The sequence below is a fragment of the Taeniopygia guttata genome, chromosome 28, assembly GCF_048771995.1.
Source record: "Taeniopygia guttata chromosome 28, bTaeGut7.mat, whole genome shotgun sequence".
Lineage (NCBI taxonomy): Eukaryota > Metazoa > Chordata > Aves > Passeriformes > Estrildidae > Taeniopygia > Taeniopygia guttata.
The window spans coordinates 902,166-923,520 of NC_133053.1; the positions used below are offsets into that span (position 1 = coordinate 902,166).

Genomic DNA, 21,355 nt, shown 5'->3' on the forward strand with positions numbered 1-21,355 from the left:
CCCTCCAGCCCCGCCATGTGCTAAAGGAAACAGTCCCAGCATATTAATACTTGCATAAACAAACACCGGGGAGATGGGAGAAGGAAGGAGCCAGGCATTTAGGGAGCGTTAAGTGTTTCCTCTCTAAACTCTGATCCCTCTGTTTCCTACAGCCATTGACTCCCTGAGCATCCCCGTGCCAGGAGAACCTCTGGAAATGTGCCCGAGCAGGTCTGGCCCGGCCCGGCTTCATCCCAAGGGGAACCTGCACCCCTCTCAAAGCCGAATTTGCATTTCTTGGGGTCTCTTCAGCATCTCCAACACTCACATGGCAAAGCAACATCCTGATTTCCAGACGGGAGAGCGAGGAGAGGAGCCAAAACCACCGGAGATGTGGCATGGCCACGGGAGGTGCTTCAGGATCAGCAGCTCCATGAACCTCCTGGTCTCCTGCCCCTCCTCAGCGCTTCTCATGGGATCCTGGAACGGTTTGACTTGGAAGGCTGCGTTGGAAGGGACCTTAAAGGCCAAATTTTGTCACTGGAAGGGTTGTGGAGTCACCGTGGAGGGATGTAAGGGATGTGCAGAAGAGCCCCTTGGGGACAGGGGTGGAGGAATGGCTGAACCTGACGATCTGAGAGAGCTTTTCCAATTTAGAACCCAAATGATTTCATGCATCCAACCAAACAATTTGGTTCTCACACAGAAAGAACCAAATCCCTGCTCATCTCTCAGGCCCTCATCAGCCTGTCCCGGCTGGCATCGACCTCCAGCCTGTCCCGTGCCAGGCAGTGATCCTGCCCCATTCCTGCCCCATGCCAGGCAGTGATCCTGCCCCGCTCCTGCCCCGTGCCAGGCAGAGATCCTGCCCCATTCCTGCCCCATTCCTGCCCCATTCCTGCCCCATTCCTGCCCCATTCCTGCCCCATTCCTGCCCCGCTCTTGCCCCATTCCTGCCCCGCTCCTGCCCCGCTCCTGCCCCGCTCCTGCCCCATTCCTGCTCCGCTCTCTGTGAAACCCGGCTGGGGAAAGCCCCGGTGGAAAGCCAGAGGTGCCCGTGCCGCAGAGCTGCTGAGGGCCCCGCCGTGCCCTGCTCAGACCGGCCTCCAAATGCCCGCAGCGAACAGGGGAGGGATGCGCCCACGGCCGGGGGCGCTGGGTACCGCGGCGAGGGCAGATTTGGGCACCGGGCCCGGGCCGCTCCTTGCCCGCGGCGGGCACCGGCTCCAGCGGCAGCGCCGAGGGGTCCAAGGGTGGCAGAGCGGGGGAACGGGGCGATGCCGCGGGCAGAACCGGGGCTCGGGGCTGGTAGCACCGGGGCAGCGGCGGAGCGTCTGGCTGAGCCCGGGCGGGGCGGGACCGGCACCGGGAGGGACCGGGGCGGCACCGGGAGGGACCGGGGCGGCACCGGGAGGGACCGGGGCGGGGCCGGGCGGTCCCGTCGGCTCTGCTGCGAGAAGCAGCCGGTGTCTCCTCCGGGGGAGCCGCGGACTCGTCTGGCTGCGGGGCGCGGGCGGCAGCGGCACCGGCACCGGGAGGCACCGGGGCGAGACGGGCACCGGCAGCGGCACCGGAGCGCGGCCCGGCTCGGGACCGGGCGGGGCGGGGGAACCGGCCGGCTCCAATCCCGCCCCCCGGTGCGGGAGGAGGCGGTGGCCGAGCCCCCCCCGCCACGCTCCAACCGAGCCAGCCCCGCGCCAGCCCCGCGCCGCTCGCCCATGGCGACCCCCGGCCCCACGCGTGCCCCGGCCCCGGCACGGAGCCGCCGCTGAGCGCCGCGCACCGGCACCGGCCCGGCGTCCAGGTAAGCGCCGCGGGCGGCCCCGGCTCGGCAGCGCCGGCCCCGGGCACCTGCCCGGCCTGGGGCGCTCCTGCCCCGCGGCACCGGGAGCGGCACCGGGAGCGGCACCGGGAGCGGCACCGGGAGCGGCGCCGGGGGTCCCGGTGGAGCCGCTTTCCGCCGCTCCCCACCCCGCTGTTTATTCCCCGGCGGGTCGGATGCTGCCGCCGCCGAACGGGGCAGAAGCGGAGCCCTCGGGGTGCCCCGGGATGGGCAGCGGGGGTACCCAGCGCCGTGCCGGGCTCGGGACTTCGGTTCGTCCTTGGAGCCCGTCCCGCCACGCAGGAACACAAACACGGCGCGGGACGGCTCCGGGCCGCCGGAGGGAGGAGATGGCTCCTGTCTAAATATTAGTTTAAGGAACGGAAGGATCTCCAGCCGGCATCTCCAGCCCCGTCACCTTCTCGCAGCCGCGGCCGCGGCGCGGGGCTGACCTTGGCCAGAGCTCGGCTGGGGCCGGGGGTGAATTTTCCCCCATCCTCCAGCGAGGGAATTTCCCCCTCTCGCCGCCGTCTCTCCGAAGGCTTTAACAAAACAAGGCAGACCTCGGGTGTCTTTATTGCACATATATGGTAGCTTGTAGCCAGCACTGATTTAAATCCCATCCTCGCTCCGGGAGCCGCTCCGCGCTCAGGCGCTGGGTGAAGGACACGGCTTATCCCGGCGGGAGAAGGGGCCGGTGCCTGTTGGAGGCACCGTGTGAGTCCTGATGTGTCTGAGATCCCAGCAGGATCCCAGTGGATCCCAAATCCATCCTCTCTGCTCCTGGCTGCTCCCGGCTTCAGCGGCAGGAGCCTCTGCCTGGCACAGGGCAGAGAAACCGGGCAGGGAAGGAAGGGGCGTCTCTGGGCCGAATTTTCGGGGGTGTGAGCGCTTTCACCCTTTGGTTCCGACCCGAATCTGCCGCCGGGGCCGCTGCGGATGCCGCACTCGGATTTGCTCCGTGCTGTGCCCCGGTGTGAACGTCCTCGGTGTCACCGCCGGGCTCCGGGCTCGTCCTGCGCAGCTCCGGGGTGGGGGAGGATGAGACGTTCCCGTTCCTCCATCCCGGCACTGAGAGCAGCGCTGGGTGCCGGAGGGCCGGTCCAGCTCGGTGCTGCCCGGAGGAAGGAGCACAGCCCGGGGGACACGCAGGCACGGGGGATGGGCACCCCCGGTGACCGTGCCGGTGCCGGGCCCGGCTGTGGTGGCACTGGGTGCCCTCCCATGGCATTGCCATAAGTCACATCGCGCTCGGCCACCTCCCTCCTGCAGCCCCCTTGGGCCGTGCCGCCCGTGGGGGCTCCAGGATGCGCTTTGAGGGTCGATTCGCACCTCTGGGGGTCTGCAGGGATGGATGTAAGATTTGCAATATCCCCTTTTTGAGGTCAGGGTGAACCCTAAACACACCCAGCCCATCCCAGAGCAGGTGGCACCTCAGCTGTCCCCAGCGCAGTGACATTCAGAGCCCTGACATTCAGAGCCCTGGCTTCTCCCACCCTTGCCCTCACTGGGGTGGGTTTGGGGGGCACAAAGAGCTGGCAGCTGCCTCTCGGTGTCACCCCTGCCCATGGGGCAGCTCGTGGCACCCAGCAGGGCGAGGGAGATGCTGAGGGGAGGGGAGAAGGCCCCGTGTGGGCTGTCACCAGGAGGTGAGGTAGTGCAGGGCTGCTGAGGGCTTTACTGGTGTGGGTTTGTGTTACTGGTGTGGGTCTGTGTTACTGGTGTGGGTCTGTGTTACTGGTGTGGGTCTGTTTTACTGGTGTGGGTCTGTTCTACTGGTGTGGGTCTGTTTAACTGGTGTGGGTCTGTTTTACTGATGTGGGTCTGTTTTACTGGTGTGGGTCTGTTTTTTTACTGGTGTGGGTCTCTGTTACTGGCATCACTTGGCATCCAATGAGCACAGCCATGGACTGGTCCAGTCTCCAGGCCAAGGTCAGCCACCTACTCCAGCACCACCATTAGTGGCTTGGCCTGGAGGAATCCCACCCAACTCCGATTTTCCTGGGATTTGGGCAGTCCGGAGCAGCGTTTCCCTGTGAATTTTGGGGAAGAGGAAGAGGAGCTCTGTCCTGGCCGTGCCAGCCGTGGTGCAGCACTGCGCTCGTGCACGGAGCATCGCCAGCGAAGCCGTGGGAAGGGAAACGCCACGAGCAGCTCCATTCCCATCTCTTCTCCCTCACGAAACCCAAACCAGGCTCTCTTTGTGCCCAACATCCCAGAGCTAAATTGAAACAATCTCTTTGCCACGGCGGCGTTCTCCCAAAAGCGTTTCCTCCTGCTCGGCAGCCCCTGGCGGGCGATGCCACCCCGGCAGTGCCGCTTTCGGGGCTGTTTTCCCTCGGATGGAGCCACATTTCATTTCTTTCCCGCAGCAGAGGCTCCCTTTGAACGCGGTGTGGAGGGGAGGGAGGCAGGGAGCTCCGAGGGCTCGGCGCCCGCAGCAGGAGATATCCCAGGAGGGGAAGTTCCTCCTCCAGCATCGCTCCCAGGCTGCAATAATCCAAAGCAGGAGTTGCATTTTTCTCCGTTTCAGCAGCTTTTTTTGCAGCACGGGGAGCAGTGGTGCTCGGGCAGGGTGATGAATCCCATCCCGGAGCTCTCCCGGGCTCTGAGGATGGAGCTGATTCAGGAGCAGGGTCCTGCTTTGGTGGCTCCAGGCTTTAGGGAGATCCTTAATTAAATCTGGCCTGCTTTAGAGGTGGTTGCAAACCCAGCCCTGGTCCTTCCCAGTGAGAAAACCGACTTTGCTCCATGGCTGCCGTGTCTGGGTCTTGCTGCGATGGCAGCGATGCAGAACTGACCAAGCCCCGTGGCTTGTGGGGGCCTTTTTGCCTTTACTAATGTTGATTTTGGCTGAAGGAGCTGCCTGGGAGCCCGGGGTGTATTTATTGCTGCTGTTGTCACTCCCACCAGGGCTGTGGGATTTGCTGGTGGCATCTGGTGGCTGATGGCACAGTGACACAGGGTAGAACCCCCAGTCCTGCTGCCCTGGAGCAGAGCAGGGTCTGCAAACCAAAATCCCAAATCCTTGCAGGGTCCATCCCAGTGGCTGTGGTCCCCAAGCTGTGCTGGGAGGAACAGGCAGGGAATGCTCCCAGCAAGGTGCTGGAGCAGCTTTTTGGTTTTTCCCTGGGTTTTTCCCTCTCTGCTGCCTTCCCAAAGCTGGGACAGCACAGGGGGACACCAAAGCCAGCCCAGACCTCGGGAGTGACCCAAAGCACCTTCACCCAGCTGGGAACATCCATCCCGTGCTCCCCAGAGGAAGGGCTGGCCTCTGATTTAACAGGGCAGCTGCTGTCTTCGTTAAGTGGTGTTGGCTTATTAAAAGCACATTTTTGAGGCTTAGCAGCTCCTCGGAGCCGTCTGGAGGGACGGTGCCAGCGCTGGGGGAGGATGCAGGAGGAGCAAAGCTCCGCTGAGCCGGGCTGGGCACCGACAGCATCACCCTGAACTGGGGCAAACCCCCCTGCTTGGTGTCCAAGAGAAGTTTAGGGAGGGAAAAGGAGAGGCTGGAAGGGTCCAGGCAGGATTTGGGTGGTGTGAACCCTCTGAGCACGGACACAGCTGTGTCCTCGAGCATCGCTTGTGGTGGCATCTCCACCACAGAGGAGGGATGGGGAGGAGCGGGGGTCTGTCTCCAGGAGCAAGTCATGGAATCATGGAAGGGTTTGGGTTGGAAAGGACCTTGGGCAGGGACACCTCCCACTCTCCCAGGTTGTTCCAAGCCCCGGCCTTGGACAGTTCCAGGGACGGGGCAGCCCCAGCTGCTCTGGGCCGTGAATCTGAGGACGGTCGATGTTTTCTGTCCCTGACCACCAGTGCAGGAGCTGCAGCAGGACCAGCTGCCAGCCCCATTCCCACGGGCAGTGACGGAGAAATGCCCCAATCCATGTTTTGCTGGAGTTCTTTGGCCGTGCCGTTTTCTTCCAACAGTGCTTCCCTGAATTTCTTGTTGCTCTGAGCAGCCTCTGGTCTGGGAAAGGCGGAACATGGTCCTGCAAAGGTGCAGATTGTCCCTGTCTGTGTCACCTGCCCTCCCCTCGCTGCCGGTGGCAGCTCCTCTGCAGGAGTGTGGGCAGGATTTGGGTGGCTGTGTTCCAGTTGTAATTGGTGTTTTTATGGCAGCAGGAGAAACGCTGCCAATCTTTTACCCACAGCTCAGCTGGGTCCGAGCTGGAGCCACGGGAGAGGCCAGCGGGGTGGGAAGGGCAGAGTGGCCACAGCTCTCCCCCCACACCGATATCCGGTCTGGGAGCAGAGGGAAATCTTTGCTTTTTAGGAAACCCAGTGGCTCTTCCCAGTGGGAAGGAGAGATCCCAGCAGGTTTTGCCTGCAGGGACAGGAGAGCTCAGGCACTTGTCCACCCCCCGGCATCGCCATCTCCTCATGCAAAGATCCAGCTGGCCCAACCTGCTGCCTCCGGCTCGCCCCATCACCTCCAGCCCCATTTCCCCCGAGCATCTCCCGGCTGTGAGATCCCTCTGGCTGCGATCGCCCTTCCCAGCCCGGAATTCCTCATCTGCTCCCTCCGCAGCAGCGCTAAGTGCTTCAATGTGTTGGCAGTCCCCGCTGGAGTCGGGCAGTAAATCCTAACGGGATCCCAGCCCCTGCTCCAGCCAAAACCCACTGCGAGGGTTTAGCGCAAATTGGATTTGCAAAGCTCGCTCGGGTCTCGCTCGGTGCCCTCAGCAAAGCGCCCTAATCCCCGCGGCTCCTTCCGTGCCGGGGAACCGGGATGGGTGCGGGAGGAGAGAGGGAATAGCGGGGGGAATTCCCCGCTCGGTGTCGGCATCACCCGTGCCGCCTGCCGAGGGATGTGCGTGGATGCTGATCCCGCAGGGATGCGGCTGCCCCGGCCCAGCTCCTCCCGCCCGCCCCATCCACCCGCATCCATCCCGCATCCATCCCGCAGGAACGCTGCCTCGGGCGGGATCTGCTTCCCCAGGGATGGGAATGGGAATTATTCAGGTGGGAGCCGATGGGATCGGGCCAGCACACCTGGGACATGTGGAAAAGGCAGAGGTGGAACCCCGGGAAAATCAGGAATTGATACCTGGAGTCACTCAAGGTGTTTTTCCAAGGGGGAAACTGAGGCACAGGAACTCCCCAAGGGGTTTGGGGAATCCACAAAACAGGGAAGTGGCCAAGCTGAGCTGTGGGAGGTGACCCTGTGGTGGCAGCCCTCCAGCCTCTGCCTATTTCTCCCTCCTTCATCCCACCGAGGGCTTTTCCTTTCTTGGGAAAAAGGAGATTTTGCCCCCAGCGCAGCTCTCAGATACCAGCGGTGTCGAAACGGGCCCAGAGCAAAGCACATCTGGGGCCTGGGCTCCGTCTCGCTGCCAAAATTTAAGCTTTTAACCCTCTTTCCCGAGGCACTGGGATTGTTCAAACAAGCCACAGTAATTAGTTTCCTCTGACAAACCACCCCTTTTTGGCATCGGGAGGTTTATTAATTCCGGGGGGTGGGAGCGTCGCTCCGGATCCAAAAATAATTGACATTCAGAATCCAGGTTTTGGCACGAGGGGGAAAATTTGGGCTGGAAAAGCAGCATCAGGCGTGCAGGAGATTGGCACGGCAGCACCCAAAGGTGCCCAGCAGTGGGTGGGGGGTCCTTGGCTGGTGTTATCCCCGATTTCCTCCGTGACCACATAAACCATTCTGGTTTTGGTGGGATTTCAAGCGATTTAATTTGATTTTCTTTGCCCTTCAGCAAACGGGATCTGTCTGCCGGGAGTTTTCCTGCAGCATCCCCACCTCATTCCCGGCTTTGGCGTGAGCCGCGCTCTGCGGCCCCTGGGCAATACCCCGAGGAATTTTATCAGCAATTAATCTCTAATTACTCACCTCATTCCGTGAAGGGCGGCTCTTGCTGCTGCTTAGACCTGACGGAATCGGCTTAGGGAGGATTTTGGGTTGCGGCAGCCCCGGTGACCTTGGCGGGGCTGTCACACCTTGCGGGGTCAGTGGGGACACTGGGCTGGGAGTGCAAACTGGGAGCGCAAACTGGGAGCACAAACTGGGAGTACAAACTGGGAGGGCAAACTGGGAGTACAAACTGGGAGCACAAACTGGGAGCACAAACTGGGAGCATAAACTGGGAGCACAAACTGGGAGCACAAACTGGGAGCACAAACTGGGAGCACAAACTGGGAGCACAAACTGGGAGCACAAACTGGGAGCACTAACTGGGAGCACAGGCTCAGACCACACCGCCCATGCCCACCCCACAACGACTTTTAAACGCTTCGGCTGCTTTTTTAGCTGGAAATGGAATAAATATCCCCGAAGTGCGCAGGGTTGATGCTGTTTGTCAGAGCTGGGGGTGTCGGGGGGCAGATCTCGGCCAGGTGTCCCCCCGGGCTCTGCACAGACACCCCCAGGTGTCCCCGAGCGGGGCTGGGGGACACTGCAGGGAGCTGTGCTGCATCGAGCCACGCTTTTATTTGCTGCTGATTTATATTGCAGCTGCATTCCCGGCCCCCGGCGTGTCCCGGCGAGTGCCGGGGATGGGGATGGGGATGGGGATGGGGACGGGGATGGGGATGGGGATGGGGATGGGGATGGGATGGGGGGAACCGAGGGAAGCCGAGGCTGGAGGGCAAAGCAGCATCATGATCTGCCCTTGCAGGGATGAGCTGAGCCCAGCTGGGCTGGACTGGGCTGAACTGGTCCCAGCCTGGTCCCAGCACAGGGACAGAAATCCCCGCTCGGCTCCGCATCCACAGGGATTCCTCCCGCCGGGCTCCCGCTGCGGATCCCGTTAATTAATGACATGAAAGCCCACGCGAGACCTCCGGGGAAGGAATCAAAGGCTCCGCCGCAGCTTCCCGGGGCACGGATTTATCCCTGCGGCTCCCCCGCATCCCAGCGCCGTGCGGGATGGAGGGAACGGGGACCCCGCGGGATGCGGGGACACGGGTCAGCACCGCCCCGGCGTCTGCCCCGAGGCTTCCCCGCACAAATCCAGCCCCAAAATGGGTCTGGGGGAGCTCCCGGGGGTGGGGGGACACGGGGGGTCGTGGCCGCGGGGTCTCTGGGTGTCTGGGATGTGGATATGGGTGGGTCAGTGTCCCCAAACCCCTGCCTTGTCCTGGTGCCTCCTCCTTTGAGCTGGTTTGGCTCTGCCAAATCCAAAGTGGGGGAAAATTTCAAATGGTTGGGGAGGATTTGGAACAGCCTGGGATAGTGGAAGCTGTGGAAGGTGTGGAAGGTGTGGAAGGTGTGGAAGGTGTGGAAGGTCTGGAAGATGTGGAAGATGTGGAAGGTGCCCCTTCCCATGGCAGGGGTGCCATGGATGGGCTTTAAAGTCCCTTGCAACCCAAACCAATCTGGAATTCTGTGATTCTCTGGAATGATGGGAATTTGGATGTGGCCACAGCAAGAGCTGCTCCATTGGGTGGAAACTCCTCAGGCTTCCTTCTCCAAGCACAACTTGGCGTGGCCACCACCCCTGGCATCATCCCCAGCACCATGGGGCGCCCTTGGCCGATCCATCCCCATCCCACCGGCTCCGTGGGGAGCCTTTTCCTTACGATTTCCACCGTGTTGAGGGGGTTGGGGTGGGTTTGTTGCTCTCCAGCTGTTTGGAGAGATGTAAACCAAACCCGCCGTAATTCAGCCCGAACGTAAATGTCATGGCAGCGTGGGAACGAGGGCGCTTGGCGTGCTCAGCCCGGGGGCTTTGGGAACGCTGGAGCTCCTCCTGCCCCACACATCCCATCTCCCTTGCCTCCATCCCATCTCCATCTCCTCCATCCCATCTCCCTCTCCTCCATCTCACCTCCCTCTCCCCCATCCCATTTCCCTCTTCCCCATCCCACTTCCCTCTCCCCCATCCTATTTCCCTCTCCTCCATCCCATTTTCCTCTCCCCCATCCCATTTCCCTCTCCCCCATCCCATCTCCCTCTCCCCCACCCCATTTCCCTCTCCCCCACCCCATTTCCCTCTCCCCTATCCCATCTCCCTCTCCTCCATCCCATTTCCCTCTCCCCTATCCCATTTCCCTCTCCCCCACCCCACTTCCCTCTCCCCCACCCCGTGGCTCCGGGCCCAGCTCCAGCTCCCTCTCTGGGGTCCCCCTTCACCCAGGGGTGCCCCAAACCTCTCCCAGAGGAGGGGGGCTGCACCCCAGGGCTGGGGCTGGGCCTGTTTGTGGTCGGCCCTTTGGGGGGGCCCGGGGGAAGCTGGGGAGGAGCTCTGGAGCTGCTGGGCTGGATTGCACCGAGGCAAAGCAGAACCATGTGTCCCACGCTCTGCTTCTGCTTAGGGGGAGAGGGAAGGGCTGGAGGGGAGGAGGAGGAGCAGGATGAGCTGAGGATGCCCCGTGGCCACTGCTGGGGTTGGCATTCAGAGCTCGAGGCCGTGCCAGTGCCAGGCTGCCAGCGGGGATGAGGTGCCCCTTGTACCCAGAGCAGAGCTGGAGATGGAAACAGGAACATTTCTCCTTCCTTTGTGCACCAATTGCTGTCAAAAGGGCAGGAAAATCCAACAGGTCCACCTGGATCCGGGTTTGGGGCTTTTTATCCTCTCAATGCTCCCGGTTTTGGGGCCAGTTTTGGCATTTTGAGATCAGTTTGACCCAGAGGCGCTGCAGGGTCCAGTCCTCCCAGTGCAGCACCTGCCCTGGCCGGCGGTGTTGGACACACCGATGCTTTTTGGGGAGGTTCAATCCCCAAGAAAGTACTTTGGGAGCTGGTGATAAATTTTGGGGAAGGTCTGATGCCATTTTGGGAAGATCTGAAGAAGTTTTGGGGGGAAATCTGAAGGAATTTTGGGGACAATATGAGGAAGTTTTTGGGAAGATCTGAAGGAATTTTGGGGACAATATGAGGAAGTTTTTGGGAAAATCTGAAGGAATTTTGGGGACAATATGAGGAAGTTTTTGGGAAAATCTGAAGGAGCTTTGAGGACAGCCTGAAGATGTTTTTAGGGAAAATCTGAGGGAGTTTTTCTTATGGTCTGAGGCAGTTTTGGGGAAGATCTGAGGCAGCCTTGGGAGCATTCTGCCTCTCCACCACCCTCACCGTCTCCAGGACAGCCCAGCCCCATGCTGTGAGCAGGACCAGGCGCTGAGCCGGAGCTGCTGCTGGAGGAGCAGCCTCCGGAGCTGCTGCCCATGGAAATTGTTTAATTCCTGCGGGATGAGTCATGAGGAGCCGGGATTTCAAAGCAGCTTGGCTCCCATGTAAGGCACTCAAATAAACAGTGTGTGGCAGGTGGAAGCTCTCTCTGATGTCCCGTCAAGGCCTCCGACTTTCCAAGTGTTTTGTGTTGCCAAAAATCCTTCGGCCACACCGTGGCTTCATCCATTCTTGAGGCTGGGCTCTGGAAAATAATGAATCAATGCCCGGAAACATGAATCGACGGAAAATTTATGGCACACTTAGAATATAATGTCTTTTGGGTCCTCTGCTTTGAAGCATCAGCGCTGGAAGTTTTGGCATCTCCTTCTTTCAACCCTTCAGCGAGGAGGATTTAGGGGAAAAAAAAGAATAAATTCACTTTTCGCCCTCACCTCATGACTCTGTGAGCTTTAAGGAGTCTGTGGATATGGGAAACAAATCCCAAGAGTCTGCTGGAAAAACGGGGAGTGGGGTTGTAAAAACAAGAGTGTTGGGGAAAAATGAGAGTGTGAAAAGTGAAGGATGCCAGAGAACCCCAAACTCTCCACTTTCTGTGGGCAAAAAATATCTGTGGGGATGGAGTTGCTGGAATTTGATTTATCAGGAAAAACAAGTGGAAACACCGTCATCCCTGGAAGCGTCCAAGGCCAGGTTGGACAGGGCTGGTCTGGGGCTTTTTAGAGCAAAAAAAACCAACAGCAAAGCCCGGAATAACTTTGTTGTTATTGTTTTGCACTTTGGAGCTGGGATTTGAGTCTTTCGAAAGGTCACAGGCGAGTGGGTGGGGGCCAGGATTTCTGGCTGCCGGAATGGGAGGCTTTTTTATGGGACGTGCAGCGAGGCTGAAACCGCTCTCCTAAAATTTTATGGGCCTGCAAGAAGCCAGAGGCCCTTTCTCAGGTGGTGGGATCGAGTGTCACAGCCCTGCTCCAGCCCAGCCTTTTCCTTCCTGGAGCAGGACCAAGGGGGCTGAGCCCCCCTGGGTGCTGGAGGTGCAGCTCAGGGGTCTGTGTGATCCCACTGCTGGTGGTTCACCGTGGAATTCACCTCCCAAAGTACCCGACATCAGCTGTTCAAAGCTGTTTGTTCTCCAGGGGAGCAGAACAAAGTGTCCTTTCCCCCCCCAAACCCTCCCCTGGGGCTGCTGGTTCTTCACAAATCCTTCATTTCCAACGATTTTGTCCAGGAACAAACTGGGCTTCTCTTGGTCCTGCACCACTGAGCACCAATCCTGCTGGGAAGGGTTTGGATGCCAGGGAATTTTTAGTGCCTCTTCCCTGCTCCTGCTCTTATTTCCAGGGTGAAATCTGAGCTGAAGGCACCTGATTATCGTGGAATTCCAGAATGGGAACTTAAATATCCAGTCTCACCCCCTGCCGTGGGCAGGGACATCTTCCACTGTCTCAGGCTGCTCTAAGCCCCATCCAGCCTGGCCTTGGACACTTCCAGGGATCCAGGAGCAGCCACAGCTTCTCTGGGAAATTCATTCTGGGGCCTCACCACCCTCCCAGCCAGGATTTCATCCCAATATCCCACCTATCCCTGACCTCTGGCAGTGGGAAGCCTCTCCCCGTGTCCCATCACCGTTCCCACTATGTCCTGTCAGGATGGTGAACGTGGAGGTGAACACACCTGGCATCCTCCATCCTGCTCCATGTTCTTCCATCCTCCCCCATCCTCTTCCATCCAGCCTAGAGCATCTTCCATCCTTCTCCATCCTCTGCCGTCATCCTTCATCCTCCCCCATTCTCTGCCATCATCTTCCATCATCCTCCATCCTTCTCAATCCTCCTCCATCCAGCCTAGAGCATCCTCCATCCTCCTCCATCTTCTTCCATCCTCCCCCATCATCTTCCATCATCTTCCATCATCCTCTATCCTCCTCCATCCTCCATCCTCCTCCATCCTCCCCCATCATCTTCCATAATTTTCAATCCTCCTCCATCCTCCATCCTCCTCCATCACTCTCCTGCAGGATGGGGAGCCCAGGATGAATCCTGGTAGCAGATAGGGCTGGCACCACTCCCTCCAGTGCTCCCAGTGCTCCCAGTGCTCCCAGTGCTCCCAGTGCTCCCAGCAGCCTCTCCCATTCCCGGTGTCCAGGCCAGCGCCGCCGCTCCAGACCCTCTGGGATTCCATCCTCTTCCCTCCTTATAAGGCCAAACGATTCTTTTTCTATCTTGGCATTGTTTATACCCTGTTGGAAATATTTCGACTCCGGCTGCAATGGTCCTGTAACCTACAGGGGATCTCGTTCCTGGTGGTGGACAGGGAATTATCTGCATCCCAAAAAATCAGGGGATGTGGTGATGAGGGGGTGGTCACAGCCCTTCATGGTGTTTTCTACAATAAAAATAAAAGCAAACCTGTCAAATCCCAGTTTAAACCAAACATTTCCCCCCAGTAAATTCTATCTGGTAAATACTATAAAGCTGGGATTGGGGTTTTTTTCCTTTTCTCCTTTTTTCCCCCCTTCTTTTTGTTTTGTTTTGTTTTTTAATACCCCACCAGAAAATTTATTTAAAAAGCAAAAATATTTGGAGTTTTCAGGCAGCTGAAATAAATATAGGAGCCAGGAGGTGGAAGGACAGGGACATCAAACCCATCAGAGCCAGGGGCTCCTCCTGCTGCTCTCTGCTTCCCAAGGGAACGCGCCAGGGAAGAGGCGTCCCAGGTGTCCCCAGGTGTCCCCAGGTGTCCCCAGGTGTCCCCAGGTGTCCCCAGGTGTCCCTGGGGTGACAGGAGTGTCCCTGTCCTCAGCCACTGCGAGGAAACCTGGATGGAGGGAGGGTCAGAGGGATCCCACCGGGCAGGGCAGCTCTGTTTGTTGGGAAGGGGTGGGATGAGGCCACCAGCTTGTCCCCAGTGGTGTCACCTCATCCTCATTGGTGTCACCTCATCCTCATTGGTGCCACCTTGTCCCCATTGCTGCCACCTCATCCCCACTGGTGTAACCTCATCTCCACTGGTGTCCCCTTATCCCCAGTGGTGCCACCTCATCCCCAGTGGTGTCCCCTTATCCCCATTGGTGCCACCTTGTCCCCATTGCTGCCATCTCATCCCCAGTGGTGTCACCTTGTCCCCAGTGGTGCCACCTTGTTCCCATTGGTGTTACTGTGTCCCCATTGGTGTCCTCCTATCCCCATTGGTGCCACCTTGTCCCCATTGCTGCCATCTCATCCCCACTGGTGTCCCCTTATCCCCATTGGTGCCACCTTGTCCCCATTGGTGTCACTTGTCCCCGTTGCTGCCATCTCATCCCCACTGGTGTCACCTTGTCCCCAGTGGTGCCACCTTGTCCCCATTGGTGTTACTGTGTCCCCATTAGTGTCACCTTGTCCCCATTGCTGCCACCGTGTCCCCATTGCTGCCACCTTGTCCCCATTGGTGTCACCTTGTCCCCAGTGGTGTCCTCTTATCCCCATTGCTGCCACCTCGTCCCCATTGCCACCACCAGCCCCAAGCCGCCTTTCCCACCCATCCAGCCCATCCCTGGGCTGCCCCTCGTGCCTCAGTTTCCCATCTCAGCACGGCGCCGGTGTTGGGAAGGGAGGAGCTGGAGCCAAGGGGATCCCCCAGGGAGGATCCCCCATCCCAGGGCACAGGGAGGGAGGGAGGAGGGGGGAGGAAGGGGCTCGGGGGGCTCGGGGCGCGCATTAAGGATGTTTGTTTTGCCTGTTTTGCAGAGTTTCAATGTTCTGACTTGCTCTAAGATGAAGGTATGGAAGTTTGCAGCCATTGCATCGATGCTCCTCAGTTCCATGTTATCCATTTTAGTTTGTAGAGACATGTTCAGCGGAAGCCGGGAATTCAGCCCCTTGCCTTCCTCGCCGTCTTCCTCACGGGATTCCTCCTCCTCCTCCTCCTCTTCTTCCTCCTCCTCCTCCTCCTCCTCCTCGCTGCTGGCGGCTCCGCGGAGATCCCCACGGGCCCTGCAACGCCACGGCTCTCTGCTGGCCCAGTGTAAGCTCCTGCTCCCCCATCCCCGCGTCATTGTCCCCCCCCGGCCCCAAAGATCCCCCAAATCCCTGTGGGGTCATTCCCTGCCCCTCTCCTGCATCCAAACATCCCCTTTAGCAGGGTTTAAACAAGAGCTTGGGGCAAGCAGGGGGCACTGAGCACCAAACTCTGGTGTGAACACAGCAGCTCTCCGCAGAGGGAAACTCAAACAGCTCAGTTTGAGCAAAAAAAGCTGCTTTTATTCCCTTCCAAATGGCTCTTTTTTGGTAATTTTTTTTTTTTTTTTGTTCCGTGCTATTTTTTACAAATGGAAAATGTCAAACAGGAGCTGAAGATGAGGGCACGGCAGCAGCTCCCCCTGCTCACCCCTCGGTGCTCCCTGAGGGCTGGAAATCCCCACGTGTTTGTTTTGATTCCAAACCAGAGGAACTGCTTTTTTTGGGTGGAAATTTGGAAATCGATGACAAGCTGTCAAATCATGCTTTCCTCTGTCTTTCCTGTGCCTCCTGCGGAGCTGGGCTGGAATTACCCTGGATTTTGGGTTGGGACGAAGGGATGGGGGTGGTGCCAGCAGTTTGTGTTGGCTGCTGGCCCTGGGGACTCAGGGGCAGCCCTTGGGGTCTTGGGGCTCCCAGACCACAGTGAAACAGTGCAAAAAAGAAATTTATTGGGGCTTCTCCCCAAATCCACCCGCCCCAAGGGACCTCCATCCTCAGGGATTCTCACCCAGCCGAGGGAATTTTCGTTCTGGAATTTTCATCCACCTTAAGGCACCTGGAGGCTCCTCATCCATGGAGGATCTCCCATCTCAGGTGGCCTCCATCCAGGTGGATGTTAACCCACCCTGGGAATCTCCATCCTGGGAGTCATGCACCCCAAGGGACTTTCTTCCTGGAGGATGTTTACCCACCCCAGGGAATCTCCATCCCGAGGTTATCCACCCACCCCAAGGAATCTCAATCCTGGGGGACGTCCACCCACCCCAAGGAATCTCAATCTTGGGGGACGTCCACCCACCCCAGGGAATCTCCATCCCGAGGTTATCTGCCCACCCCAGGCAATCTCCATCTTGGGGGATGTCCACCCACCCCAGGGAATCTCCATCCCGAGGTTATCCGCCCACCCCAGGCAATCTCCATCTTGGGGGATGTCCACCCACCCCAGGGAATCTCCATCCCGAGGTTATCCACCCACGCCAAGGCACCTCCATCCTGGAGGACCCCGAGACCCTCACCCATGGAGGATCTCCCATCTCAGGCCACCTCCACCCACCCCATCAACCCCCACCCGCCATGGGGACACCCGCTAACGGCGTCCCCTCCTCTTGCAGACAGCGCCTTGCTGGAGAGCTACACGGAGGGCGAGATCCGCCAGCTGATCTCGGCGCTGGTGGAGCGCTACCGCCAGGCCATGAACTCGGGCGGGCACGAGCTGCCGCTGTTCCCTCGCGCCGGCAGCCGCAGGAAACGCGCCCGCGCCCGCCACAAACCCTGCGAGCTGCGCGAGCTGGAGGTCAGCGTCAGCGAGCTGGGCCTGGGCTACGAGTCGGACGAGACGGTTCTGTTCCGCTACTGCAGCGGCACCTGCGAGGCCGCCGTGCGCAGCTACGACCTCTCCCTCAAGAGCATGAGGAGCCGCAGAAAGATCCGGAAGGAGAAGATCCGGGCCCGGCCGTGCTGCAGGCCGCTGGCCTACGACGACGACGTGTCCTTCCTGGACGCCTACAACCGCTACTACACCGTCAACGAGCTGTCGGCCAAGGAGTGCGGCTGCGTGTGACGGGGCCACCCGGGCACAGGGACCGGGATGGAGGCTGGAGTGGCCGGAGGAGGAGAGACTGAGCCGCTGGCGTGTCCCTCGGTGTCACCGCCCCGCCGGCCGCGCGGGACTAGAGACGTGGCCACTGCCGCGGCGGAGGCGGTGGCCGGAGCGGTGACGGCGGCTTGAGGCTGTTGTCCCCTCTGCGGGTGGCCCGGCGGTCCCTGCTGAGGTCACAGTGGGTGTGCAACGTGCGCAGGGCGTGTGCAGCCCTCGGCGTGCGCAGGCTGCACTACGTCACGTGTGTCATGCGTGTCACAGGCCACGTTACCTGCACAGGGGGTGCTGCAGCGCAGGTGTCTCTGGTATGGGGGACCCGCACACACCAGGGGTTCTGTGTCGGGGTGTGGCACAGGGGTGTGGCACAGGGGTGTGGCACAGGGGTGTGGCACGTGCAGGAAGTGTTGTGAGCAGTGCTGGTGCTGTGTGGTACTGGGCAGGGTGTGGTGCACTGTTTTGGGGTGTGCTGCACAATCCAGGTGTGTTTTGGGGTGTGCTGCACACCTGGGGTGTGTTTTAGGGTGTGTTGCACACCTGGGATGTGTTTTGGGGTGTGTTGCACACTCAGGGTGTGTTTTGGGGTGTGCTGCACACTCCTGGGGTGTTTTGGGGTGTGCTGCACACTCCCGGTGTGTTTTGGGGTGTGCTGCACACTCCCGGTGTGTTTTGGGCTGCATTACAGGTTCAGGGTGTGTCAGGTGCCCTGTGCTGCCCCAGGGTGGGCATTGAGTCCTTCTCTCTGTAGCTTTGGGGTTTTGTGACCACCCTGAGCTGCTGGGGGAGGTCCAACCACCCCAGATCCCGGTGTCTGGGGACGCAGAAACGCCGACGGTGGTTTGTGTGTGGCTCTGACTCCCTCTGGCTTGTGCCCCTTTTGCCATCGTCTCATTCCTGCAGCACTGGGGCTTTTCTTCTTCAAACTCGGGATAATCTGAAGTAACTGGATTAACCTGCTGTGCCCTCGCCACGGGCAGCTGGGCCGGAGCCCGGCCACCTCCAGGGAGGTGACAGAACCTCCCCAGGGCCACCAGCAGAGCTGCAGCGCTTGGCAGTGTGGGCAGGAGCACCCCTGGTTTGGCGTCTCCCAAAAATCCCCCCGGCTCTCCTGGGAGTATCCCCCAGCCTCTGCTCAGGGCTGGGAGAGGGGACTGAGTCCTGGGCTTGGCTCCGCTCGCATTTACAGCAGTGTCACTGCTGTTTACTCTGCGGGGATATAAATGAGCCCGCAGACTTTCACATTCCCTAGGCTCGATTTGTTGCCTGGGATTGATGGGTTTTCTCCCCTTGGCTCCCTTCCCAGAAAAAGCAAATCATAAACAGAAGGAGAATATTGGTGTCATGTCCTGGGCATTAACCAACGGGAGGGAAAACACTCCGTGTGCCACCCCCCGGCGTCCTGGCTCCTCTCTCCAGACAAACAGGGGGAAAAATCCCTGGTGCCTTCATCCCGAGGAGGAGGAGGAGGGCTGCTGGTGGTGATCCCAGCTGGTGATGGTGCTGCAGGATTTGGGGCAGCGGGATGGCATCCCTTGGGATGGGATGGGGTGAGATGGGATGGGGTGAGGTGGGGGACAGCATCTCCAGCGTTGGACCAGCCACATTCCCGACCTCCACACAGGCCCAGGCTGGTGGGGATTTTTTTTTCCCTTCCTTTTTATCCAAACGCAGCTCTTGGCTGAGCGGAGCCAGGGTGTAGTGGAGGAATATAAACACCATCCTTCAGCAGGGCTGGCGGCCCGGGAAGGCAGCCTGGACTCTGTAACACAGAGTTTTCCCTGGATTTTGGGAAAGGCAGGAGGCAGTCGCGGGTGTGGGTTGTGTAACCTGCACCTGGGAAATGGGAAGTGAGAGCGGATAAACTCCACGCTCCAGGTGCAGCTCCCGAACCAAGGTGTGAGTTTGCAGGCCTGGAAATGGGAAAAATGGCCCAAAATAATCAGCTGGAGGATGGGAATGGCAGATGGGCAGTGGGAGCTGCGCCGGGCTCACAGTGGATAAGCGGCTCGCTCGAGTTTAAGGAAAAAAAAAGCACCCAAATCTAATAATAATAATGATAATAATAATAATAACAACAATAACTGTCCTCTCAAGGGCTTGGGTGCTTTCCAGGCCTCGCTGCTGATAAAACTAAAATTGGTTTTGTTGCAGTAAAATCAAAAGGAATGGAAGCAGAGCAGGGAAGGCAGAGAAGGTGGTGTGGAAGCAGTGCAGGACCTGGTGCTGCAGAGGAGGGTTTGGAGCTGCCTCTGCTCAGTGTTTGCACGCTGGTTTGGGACAGTTTTTTGGCAGAATCCAGGGATTTAGGGTGCCTTGATGGTGGGCACCCAGCCCAAGGGACCCTCCTCTCGCCAGGGTGGTGGTGGGAGCCGCAGGAAGACGAGGGGACAAGGGAAGAGCACCTCGTGCTGGGACATCTCCCAGCTGCCAAAATCCCCCAGTCCCAGTGCAAATCCATCTTGGAGCCCCCAAAAGAGGGAGGAAAACCTGACTCAATGCAATGGTGTGTTAAACCCGGCAGGAATAGCTCCAATCCATCATTTTTTGTCTTTTTTTTTTTTTTTAATTTCCCCCTGCTGGCAGTGGAGCTCCGACCCGGCCCGTGTGGAGGGGATGTTCCTCATCTGCCTGACGCTTCTCCTGCTGGGGAATTTTGGGAACAGCTGGGATTTGCAGCCGCAAAACTCCCCGATGGGGCGAGCTGGGGCATCGTGGTGCGGCCAAAAGGATGGATTCTGCTTCCATGTCTTTTTCAGGGCTCCTCCTCCTCGTGGAACTCCTCCAGCTGTCCTGGTGCCATCCCGCTGCCAGCCGGCCCTGGAAATGTGGTTCCAATCGAAAGGCTGAGGTTTCCCTAATGCTTTCCATTTCTCCAGCCCCCTCTGCTGTAATAGGAGCTGGAGCTGTCCGGAAGAATGACTACAATGCAAAAAAAAAAAAAAAAAAAAAGTGGAAAATTCCCTCCTCAAAGGCACAGCAGAATCTCATCTGGCTCCTTCCTCAGCATCCCATGTGCTGTGGTTAATATTAATATTATTATTATTAGTAATAATAATACTAACCAGTGTGGAACAGCTGTTGAGGGGATTTTGGGGTTGGGTTTTTGTTTGTCTGGGGCTGCAGCTCCTCCTGAGAGAGGAGGGTTTGGAAGAGCAGGAGGTTTGGAGATGCGGAGATGTTTAAAATGGATTAACGTGGTTGTGACAGTGCAAAACTCCCAGGGTTGTCTCTGCCAGCCCTGCCACGGTGAGTTCTGGGATTTCCAGAGGGTTTTCCATCAGGACACGCTGTGCTCGGGGAAGGATCCAGCTCCAGCTTGGGATCAGAGCCACACATCCCACAAATCTCTCGGGATCCCATTTGGGTCTCGCTCCCAATTTGGGATCCACGGGGGGGAAATTGGGTCCGACGTCGTCGTTCCCACTCGATGAAAGCGCTCGCAGAGAGAATGTTCTGGGTTTAAACAGCTCCAGGATCCTGCTGGGGAGAAAGGATTTTCCCAGTTTATCAAGAGAAATGATATTTTGGTGGGATTCGGCTTTTTCTGCCCGTTGGAAATTGGGAATGGGGCTGCCACGTGTTTTCCTTCTGGGCTGAACAAAGCCTGGCCTCGAAGGGGAGGCCCAAGAGAAAGGGGGAGAAAAGGGGGGAAAAGGAAATAAAAGGAAATAAAAGCAAAAAGAAGGGAAAAGGGGGAAGGAAAAAAAGGGGGAAAGGGAAAAAGGAAAAAAAAGGAGAAAATAAAAAAGGGGGGAGGAGAAAAAAAGAGGGAAAAGATACAGTAGAAAAAAAGGGAAAAGGGGAAAAAAGGAAGAAAAGGGAGGGAAGGGAAAAAAGCAATTTAAATGAAAAGTTGCAAATGGGGGAAAGAAGAACAGGTAGAAAGGGAAAGAGGAAAAAAGAGGAAAAGGGCAAAAAGGAAAAATAATAAAGGGGGAAAGGGAAATAGGAAATAAAAAGAAAAGGAGGGGAAAGAGGCGAAAGAGAAAAGGGATAAAAGGAAAAAGGGGAAAAAGAAAAAAAGGGGGGAAAGGAGGAAAAAGAAAATAAAAGAGGGGAAAAGGAAAAAAGGGAAAAAGAAAAAAGAGAAAATAAGAAAAAAGGGGAAAAGGAAAAAAGGGGAAAATAAAAATGAGGGGGAAAAAAGGAAAAGAGAAAAAGGGGAAAAGGAAAAAAAGGAGAAAAAAGAAAAAAGGGGGAAGAAAAAAAAAGTTAGAAAAGGGAGAAAAGGGGAAAAGGGATCCTGTTCCAGCGCCAGCAGCACCATCCGGATTTTCCTGTTCCCCTCCGGAATCGCCGGGCCCGTGCCCGGCTGCAGAAGTGGATGCAATGCATCTGTATTTTGGATACTGCTATTTATTGGAAATAAATTATGTTATTTATTCAGATCCCAAAGCGCCGCCTCCCAAACGCCTCCCGCGCTCGCTCCCTTTTTTATGTTATTTATTGACCCCGACGGTGCCAAGTGCAGTTTACATTTATTACATTTGTACCATTTATCCTCAACCTTTGTGGGGGGAAATATAAAATAAGATAAAATAAAATGAAATAAAAAGCTGTTTGATATTATTTTTTTTTAAAACAAATCTGAACTCGGGTGTGATCTGTTTCATCCTTGTGGCAAAAGTGGGAATAAAAAGAAGGGTTTTTATGGA

The 21,355-nt window shown here is 57.9% G+C and overlaps 1 protein-coding gene across 1 annotated transcript; it reads left to right on the top strand.

The window, feature by feature from the left end:
* Positions 1–1,658: 1,658 nt before the first annotated feature.
* Positions 1,659–21,355, top strand: NRTN (neurturin). The gene is made up of 3 exons (XM_030256773.4): positions 1,659–1,783; positions 14,612–14,888; positions 16,216–21,355. Exons 2-3 carry the CDS (start codon positions 14,639–14,641, stop codon positions 16,662–16,664), a joined length of 699 nt encoding a protein of 232 aa, XP_030112633.3. The 5' UTR covers positions 1,659–1,783; positions 14,612–14,638; the 3' UTR covers positions 16,665–21,355.